A 9,438-nucleotide genomic window follows, 5' to 3' on the forward strand; every position below is an offset into this window, starting at 1 on the left:
ATCCTTGTAACTTGTAACTCTATTTTTGTTGTGAGTTAAAGAATTTATTATTTTAATGATTTATTTAGGTATTTAGTATAGGGTCTGTAGCGTCTCACTACACAGATTGGACTCATAGTGATCCTCCTGTTTTCAGCCTCCCAAGCACTAGGATTACAGGCGCATGCCACCACGCCCAATCTCAGTCCCAAGCTACCTGGGGGTAGGAGGATGGTGGGGTTGGCACCACATGGTGGGAATCAAACCCCTGTCCCTGTGTCTTGCCTAAGCTGCCTAAATAGGCACTTTAATCCACTGAACTATCTGGCCGGCCCTATTTTAGTGATTTAAATGTGATTGAAAATTTGATTTAATCCCAGAGATCTGAGCAAGGCTAGTTTTTAGTCTGACTAGGCATATTTTTGACTATATCAAGTCACTTGCTGTGGGTTTTTTCTTTTTTTTGTACTGGGAATCAAACTGAGGATCTTGCGCTTACCAGACAGGTGCTGTGCCCGTGAGCTATATCCCTGGCTGCTGTTATGTCAGGTGTGTTCAATTGGCCTGTGTGTGTGCTTCGTTTCCCTTTCTGACCATCTTATGTCATGCCTTAACGGTGTAAAACAATAGAACTTCTTGAAGTCTGTAGTAGAAGAGACTTAATGCTCACCTTACTGATTTTCTTCATGTTAGACATGATGATGGTGATCCAATGAGCTTTTGGGCCTTTATGTAAGTGGGACCTAAAACTTCATTTATTTGAATTCAGTCAGTGTGTTTCCTTTTCCTTTGTTCTTTACCATCCTTAGCTTTCCAGCTTTACATCAAATTACTGATTAGTTAAATGATCATGTACAACCTGTGTAGATCTCATGAATATCACTCTTTTTGCCTCTAGTTTGAAGGTAATTCTGTACTCCTCAAGTGCTTAGCGCTGCACAGGCACGGGATGAGGGGCTGGTTTGCTATGACTTCATCCAGCCACCTGAGCTTTCTCCTAGGAACACAGAGTGCTAATTCACCTTGCTTTCCAGCTCCCATTTATACTTTCTTCAGCCTTTTGGTAGCTGGTTCAAACTCAAACCCACTCCCCTTTTAACGCTTACCTCAAATTCTAACTTCTTGAAACTAATAAATGTAACTTCAAGAGTACTTTTCAGTTATCTCCTAAATGGCTAAGGCCATTCAAATCCAGATCTGCCAGATGTCAAAGCTTGTTTGGCTTTGGAAACTAATCCAAGTAGAAGTGGCTTGAAAATTTTAGTCCCTTTCAAATTTTTAGCTTCCTCAGATTTTCAGCTAACTATTTCATAACTTCTTTTCTCCTTTGGTGCTAGGGAATCATATCCAGGGCCTCACGTGTGCTAGGCAAGTATGTACAGCACCACTGTGTTGTCCCTGACCCTATAGCTTTTTATCTCTTATTTTAAACATTCATAGTGCTTACATGCCTATTTGTGTGTCTTGAGGATTTTATAGAATAAAATTATATAAAAGGTCCTTAATTATGAGTATATATCACTCTATTTACACTCTTTGACACTTAATGCCTACTAGAATAATGTCTGTTGTGAGAGAGTAGAGGGATTTGAGAGTACAGTCCTTTTGCCTTTCCTTTCAGCAATTTTGTAAAGTTGAATTTTAGACTGTCTTGAAAGAGGATTAGCTCTGGTTACTTTAGATTTCAGTCATTCACTGAGATACTTGTTTTAATTAAGAGTAGGACACCAACAAATAGAATTGTTAACTAGCCTTCTTCTGTGAGAAAATGATTACTATTTAATTACTTAGAATAGAATAAAATAAAATCATTGTGTTGTCTGGGGCAATAGGTTATTCCAATATTTCTCAACTGATAGTTTTACTAAATATGTAGATAGTAACAAAAACATAAGGCTAGTCTACACATGCAAAATATATTTGAAGATTGAGAGAAGCAGTTATAAAATAAAACTCTTTAAAAATTAATCTGGGCTGAGCCAGGAAGATAGCTCAGTAGAATAAGCGCTTCCCTGGCAAGCCTAAGGGTCTATGTTCAATCCCCAGTTCTGGGAGACTGGGATGAAGGCGACACCGATTCATTCGTTTGAAAAATTAATCTGGGCTTAGAGTATAGGTCAGCTGTAGAAAGCAAGCTTGCTAGCACCCCCACAATGTCGGGTCAATCCCTGGCATCAAGCATTTCTTTCTTTTTTTTTTTTTTTTTAATTTTTTTTTATTTATTTATTTGTGTGTGTGTGTGTGTGTGTGTGTGTGTGTGTGTGGCCAGCTCAGCCCAACAGGGGCGGGGCTGGCTGGCATGTGGTGCTGGGGGATTGAACCGTGGTCCCTGTGCTTTGCTAAGCTTGTTCTAAGTAGGTGCTTTAGACCACTGAGCCATCTCACCAGCCCTCAAGCATTTCTTTAAAATGAATTTGCCTATATCAAATTATGCAGAAACTACTTTTTCTTCTTAGACTAAGACCTCTGCCTCCTGTGATATTTAAATGAAGTCTTTAAGGATTGCTATGGTAATTTCAGCAGTTTTATTATAAATCAATATGGGATCACATTTTGGGGGGAGTAGAGTAAGGGGAAGTGGAAAGGGGATTGTACATAATGAGAATGGTTGATACAACATTATAGACTTGTTCTAATATTGCTTGGGCTGTTTCAGTTCTTTGTGGTAATGATCCCTCAGTTCATCTAAAATAATGGTGCAAAGCATATTGATGAGAAAAATGGTTAAATCTTTTGAATTATTCACTTTTTAATAATGAGATTCTTGACATTAATGGTTTTATTCAAATTTGAGCTGTTAGAACAGCTTGCTAATGGTGGATTTTTCTAGGTTTTATTTGACAGTGCCAACAGAGTATTTATTTTACAGATTTTTGACTCTGAATTCTCCCTATATTTCTTTGACAGGATATCTACAGGGAAATGGGGTTTGGTCACTATGAAGAAAATGAAAGCTCTTGGGAGAAACAAAAGAGTGAGAAGAGAGACCGACCTCAAAACCGAAGTCGTAGTCGATCTCGAGAAAGAGATGGGCACTATAGTAATAGTCACAAATCCAGACACCAAACAGATGCTTATGAAAAAGAAAGAAGCAAAAAGAGAGACCGAAGCAGAAGTCCAAAGAAATCCAAAGACAAATCGAAGTATAGATAAAATATGAATTAGGAATGAATAGTTGGACCAGCAAAGCAGGTGTTTAGACTTTGTGTCAGAGAAGTTAAAGACTCTACTTGTTATTATTATTTTTTTTTAACTAGGATTTTGGCCCTTTTAGATTAAGACTGATAAAATAGGGCACTGAATGAACAAGAATTGAACATTTTCTGTGCATACTTTGTTTACACTATTATACATTTAGGGAGTATTCATTTTTAGTGCATTTCACATTTTGAGTCTTTTTTAAATAAAGTGTTTCATATAGCAAGAATGCATAGATATGTATATATAAGGTTTAAAGAATAATTAATATGAGCGTCTCTGTACTTATCAACCAGCTCAAGAAATAAGAACACTTCCTAGATTCCAGGAGTCCCAAATGCGCCCTTTTTCTTAACTAATTATTGTTCTGTTTTGTCCTCTTGCTCGTGGTTTTATAGCTCTTATATGTAACCCTAAATAAAATGTTAATTTTATATGTTTTTGAATTTTATATGAATGACAGTGTATATTTACTTCTATGGCCTTTTTTCAATTGAACATTTTTTAAGCATCATTTTTATTTCTGTTGTATTATATAAGTGTACTGTAATTTGTTCCATCTTTTGTTGGACATATAGATTTCATGTTTTTGTGTTTGCTGTTACAAACAGGGCTGCAATAAGAATGTCCTCTAAGAGTGATATTGCTTGGTCACATAGTTTTAATACCTTTTTTTTTTCTTCACAAAATGTTGCCAAATTGTATTTTAAAGTGACTGTGCCAGTTTACACCCCATCAGCCCTGTCTTTTATTGTTACCTTTGTTTCATATTTCCAATGCTCAGTAATTTCAGACTTTAAAATTTTTACCAACCTCCTGGTTGTTAAAGGGATATCTTATTGTGATTTGCAGCAAGAAAACTATTCTGTTTATATGTAAGTTATGATTTTTATGACTGCTCTTCAGCTGTCCTTTTTAAATCACAATTTGATTATGATGTGCTCAGTGTTGTTTTTTCCTGCTATAGCTGTTTACCTGTAGCTTTGTAGCATTTGTCAAGTGTAGAAATTTGAGGCATTATTTGTTCATTTATGTTTGTTGCTGTACTTTTGTCCCTCCTTTTCTAGGGCTCCCGTCACTTTGTGTTAGGTGATAGCATAATTTGCAGTGTGTGAAAATGGACCTAATATGATTGTGAAGTCGTAATCACAGTTGTCCCGCAGCACACTATGCCCTACTCTTTTTTTCCCCTCATGTTTATTCTTTTCTTCTTAAGTACCTAATCTCATTTTCATCCTACCTCAGACATTATATTTTAGAAGTTTCATTTGAGTTTTTTTTCTTTCATGTATACTCCTTAGTGTACTTAATTTATGCTGTTCTCTATTTTGGGGGTACATCTGTAGGATATTTCTAATAGCAGCTTTGATATACTTGTTCATTCTGTCATCTGTATCATTTATGGTCTGTTTCTGTTGATTGTTCCTACCCAACTCTCACTGCCACCCCAAGTTTAGGTGATTATTCTGGAATAACTTAATGGAGTCTTGATGGTATCCTCTGCTGTTTATTTCCTCTAACAAGAAATTAGGCCTACCTTTTGGCCTAGAGTTAGACTGACCTTTCCTTCTACGTTTTATATTCTGTTTAAGCAACATACCATGGCTGGGGGTGTAGGTAAGTGGTGGTGTTTGCCTTGAATGCCTGAGCCTCTGGGTTTGTTCCTCAGTGCCATCAAAACCCCCCAAAAAACAAAAAACACAACTATCTGAGGTAATAAAGCAGTCTATTCTATAAATTATAAAGTTTTGTATTTTTGCATTTAAATCTTTAATCCATATTGACCAACATACATATTTGGTATAATAAAAGAATCCAAATTCACTTTTTAGGCATTGTTTAAGTCCACATAACCAGTTGTCTAAAGCCCATTATTGAGCGGTTACTTTATTCTCTATTGATCTGTAGTTCCCTTTGTTGTATATGTTTCTTTTTTTTTTTTTAATTTTATTTATGTGTGTGTGTGTGTGGCCAGCTCAGCCCACCAGGGGGCGGGGCTGGCTGGCATGTGGTTCTGGGGATTGAACCGCGGTCCCTGTACTTAGCTCAACTTGTTCTAAGTAGGTGCTTTAGACCACTGAGCCATCTCACCAGCCCTATATGTTTCTATATGTGTGTGGGCTTTATTTCGTGTACTTCACTGTTGATTTATTGTCTGTCCCAGAGCCAACACCAAACATATATTTTTATGGCTATAGAGAAAGTCTTGATCTTTAAACAAGTTCCTCCACCTGTTGTGTTGCTAAGAATGACTTGGCAAAGAAGCAGTTTTGAAACTAATATGTCACCTCCCCAAGAGTTCTCTTTGGCTTTTTTTTTTTTTTTTCTTGGTGGAACCAGGGATTGAACTCAGACCCTTGTGCTTGCCAGCTCTTTGGCTTTTAATTGCATTAATTATTGAAACATTACTTTGAGGAAGAAAAAAGTTGCATAATATTGAATCCTACTGTTCATTAAGCTAGCATATTTTCCTTTTCTGATTTTTCTAATAAAGCGTTTGAATAATTTTGTTTGGATTCATTTATAGTTTCTGTTCTGTTGTCAGTGGTATCTTTCAAAAATATTAACTGCTGACCTCAAATTACATTTTTGTTTTACGTCTGTTAAATTCAAACATTTTACTAAGGGGTGTGTGTGTGTGTGTGTGTGTGTGTGTGTGAGAGAGAGAGAGAGAGAGAGAGAGAGAGAGAGAGAGACAGGCAGACAGACAGACAGAGACAGACAGAGACAGAGACAGAGACAGAGACAGAGAGACTGGGAATTAAAGTCAAGAACCTCGTGCATGTGAGGCAGGTACTGTTAATGCCAAGCTCCACCCCAGTCCTTTCCTCTTGTTTGTTGTGAGACGGTCTAGTCTTCAATTCATGATCCTGCCACAGTGTCTTGAGTAGCTGAGATTATAGGCTGTACCACTGTGCCCAGCCATTTTGCTAGTTTGTATATTTGAAATTTGTCTGCAGGGTTTTGGGTGTTTTGTGGGCAATGGTATCTGTAAATAATAATAGTCTTTTTTTCTTTCCTAATTATTTTTTAATCGAAAATATGTACATATTACAATGCTTGCTAGTTGAAATTTCTGTCAGTGTTTAATAATAATCTCTAGTGATTTTAGCTGATTATAATCTAGCACAGTGATAAAACTGACATGTAATTTTTCTTTTTTGTATTGTTTTTGTCAGTTTTGATGTCTAGGTTATACAATAAATTAGGGAATACCCCCTTACTCTAGAAAATAAAAAAAAAAATCTGTTCTTTTTTTTAAAAAATTTTTTTTATTTATTTTATTTAGTGTGTGTGTGTGGCCAGCTCAGCCCACCAGGGGGCGGGGCTGGCTGGCATGTGGTGCTGGGGGATTGAACCCCCTGTTCTTTTGAAGTTGGATAGAGCTTGCCTGTAAAATGGGCTGGACATTGTATTTATTTTTGTGCAAGGAAGTCTTAAATGTTAGGTTTCAGTGATGATAAAATTATTAACCTTTTTATTTAGTATTTTGGTTATTCCATTTTCCTGTTTATATAGGCCAGTAGATTTTTGCTGTCTTTCACCTTATCTATGTTTTAGTATGCCTTATAAACATAGTTTTTCAACCTGATGAGCTTAGTGCATTTCTTTTTTTATTTTTCTTTTCTTTCTTTCTTTTTTTTTGTGCAGAACCAGGGCTTGAACTCAGGCCCTTGCGCTTGCCAGGGAAGCGCTTATTCCACTGAGCCATCTCCCCGGCCCCACTCTTTTTTTTTTTTTTTTTTTTGTACTAGGGATTGAGCTCTGAACTTTGCACTTGCCTACTTGACAGGCAGGCAGTTAAGCCCAAGCTTAGTGCATTTTAATGATTATCAAAGTACTTGAATTTATTTCTGTCTTATTTTGTGTTCTTTCTGTGGTCCGTGTTTTTTTTTTTGGACCAATTTAAAAAGTATCTAAATTCTACCCATTTTTTTTTTTTCATTTTGAGGAATTTTCTTTGAATTCTAGTATCTATATATACTTAAAGTGTTTTGTTAATATTTTCATCTTTTTATCTCTTTCAGTTTTTGTGCTAGAATCACCCAACATTTTTAGTTTTAGCTTGTGATTTTTAATCTTAACATTAGATCCTAGGGATATTACTATTTTTATAAACTTTAAATGTATTCACTATTCTTGTGTCTCAGGCCGCTTGCCTAGGATAATTTTCCTTTGTTCTGAAGCATGCTGTTTGATGTACCTTACATGACAGTCTGTTGATGGAAAATATTTATGGTAGTTTTTGTTTATCAATGTTTTTAATCACTCATGTTATTTAAAGTTGATTTTCTGTATGCATATTTCTAATCTGACAGTTACTTTTTTCTCAGTACTTTGAAGGTATCTTTTTCCTGTCTTTTTGTTGTGGAGCAATCTGTTCTTATTCTAAATGTCATTCTTTTGGATGTAATGTGACTTTCTGTGGCTGTTTTTTGTTAATTAAATGTTTAATTTTGAACATAATTGTAGATTCATATCCAATTTTAAGAAAAAATACAGAGAGATCCCATGTACCCCTTACCAGGTGTCGCTTAGAGTGACATGTTGCAAACACTGATGTGGTATATAACAGGGATTTTGGCCTTAACACTGTGAGGATGCTGAACATTCTCATCACCACGAGGACCCCTCATGTTGCCCTTTTCTGACCAGTTTTCTCCTTTTCATTTTTTTCACCCACCTTGGCAACCACTTGTTTTCCGTTCCAGTAAGGTGGTCATTGCATGAATTTTATATAATTAGAATTATATGTGTAGTTTTGGGATTACCCCACACCCTCAGCTAAATTCCATGGGGATTTGTCCAGATTATTGCATGTATTAATTTATTTTTATGGCTGAGTAGGTTTGCAAGGTGTGAGTATACCACAGATTATTTACCCTTTAACCTATTTGAAGGACATCTGGGTTATTTACAGCTTGAAACTATAATAAACTACTGTTGGTTTTGAATGAACCGAATCCTCATTTTTGTTGGATAACTGCCCAGAAATACAACTGCTAGGTCACATGATAATTACATATTTCTGTTTTTCTTCTTTCTTTTTCTCCACATCACCAACATTTGGTATGGTCACTATATTTTTTATCTTAGCAATCTGTTAAATATGTAGTATTTCATTGGGGTTTTAATTTCCACTTTCCTAATTAATAATGATCTTAAATATTTATGAACTCTGCCATCTGCATATTTTGTTAGGTGAAATTAACATTAGGTACTTATGTCTGAATTTTGAGAATTTAGATATTCTAGATGCTAGATCTTTGTCAGATACATTGTTTGTGTATTTTTCCCAGTGGTTTTTTGTTGTTGTTGTTGTTTTGTGTTTTATTTATTTATTTTTTTGTGGAGCCGGGGATTGAACTCAGGCCCTTGCACTTGCCAGGTGAGCACTTATTCTACTGAGCCATCTCCCTGGTCCCACGGTGTGTAGTTTGTATTTCAGCTTTATTTATATCTTCCTAACAGTCTTTTACAGAAAATAATATTTTGATTAAATGTGTGATTGATTTTTGCAGTGTATATGGATTTTGGTTTTATTTTTATTTATGGGCATCCTCTTGCATGAGTACTGTTTGTTGCAAGACCAGCTGCTTTTGAGGTTTTTGTTTGGTATTCTGGAATGGCACTATCAAATGTTCACAAGGATTTTGTAATTTTAGAATATTTTGTATCAGATAGCTTCATGTTTTTCATTATTATGGGGCCATCTATGCCATTTTCTTTTGAAATATTGCCTCTCTTCTGTTTGTTCTTTCTTCCCACGTATCAGTTGCTTTTATGTTAGGCTTCCTTTGTTCTATTCTTTGTATGTTAGCTCTCACTTATGGTGTATTCTGCATGGTTTTTCTTTTTTTAGATCTGTATTCCAGGTCACCCATTCTTTCTTCATGTAAGCCCAGTGTGCTGTTTAACCTGTGTACTGAATTTTCATATTCAGTGGTTCAAAATAATTCCGTGGTTAATTTTTAGAAGTTTTGTTTAATTCTTTTTCAAATTTTCCTACTTATTTTTGTTAATTGCTGATTTTTTTATTTTACATTGTTTTTTAGTACTTTCCTGATATCTTCATTTCTTGAAAATTAAAATCTTTTTAAACTGCTGACTTATCCAGAGTGGTCTCTGTGTGTGTGTGTGTGTGTGTGTGTGTGTGTGTGTGTATGTGTGTGTCTCCTCCCCCTGTTGCTGTGTGTCAAGCTCAGGGCTTTTTGGGTGCTAGATAATTGCTTGACTACAGAGCCACACTCAACCCCCTCC

General features: G+C 35.8%; 1 protein-coding gene across 1 annotated transcript in view; it reads left to right on the forward strand.

Moving 5' to 3' along the window:
• Ppil4 (peptidylprolyl isomerase like 4) overlaps positions 1 to 3,150 on the forward strand; it is a 42,012-nt gene extending 38,862 nt beyond the window's left edge. Inside the window, exon 13 of the mRNA XM_004645477.2 lies at positions 2,887 to 3,150. Within this exon, the coding sequence (XP_004645534.1) occupies positions 2,887 to 3,132 (246 nt within the window). The 3' untranslated portion in view covers positions 3,133 to 3,150. The remainder of the gene's footprint in view (positions 1 to 2,886) is intronic.
• The last annotated feature ends 6,288 nt before the right edge of the window (positions 3,151 to 9,438 follow it).

The sequence above is a fragment of the Octodon degus genome, unplaced genomic scaffold, assembly GCF_000260255.1.
Source record: "Octodon degus isolate 3935 unplaced genomic scaffold, OctDeg1.0 scaffold00229, whole genome shotgun sequence".
NCBI classification, from domain to species: Eukaryota; Metazoa; Chordata; class Mammalia; order Rodentia; family Octodontidae; genus Octodon; species Octodon degus.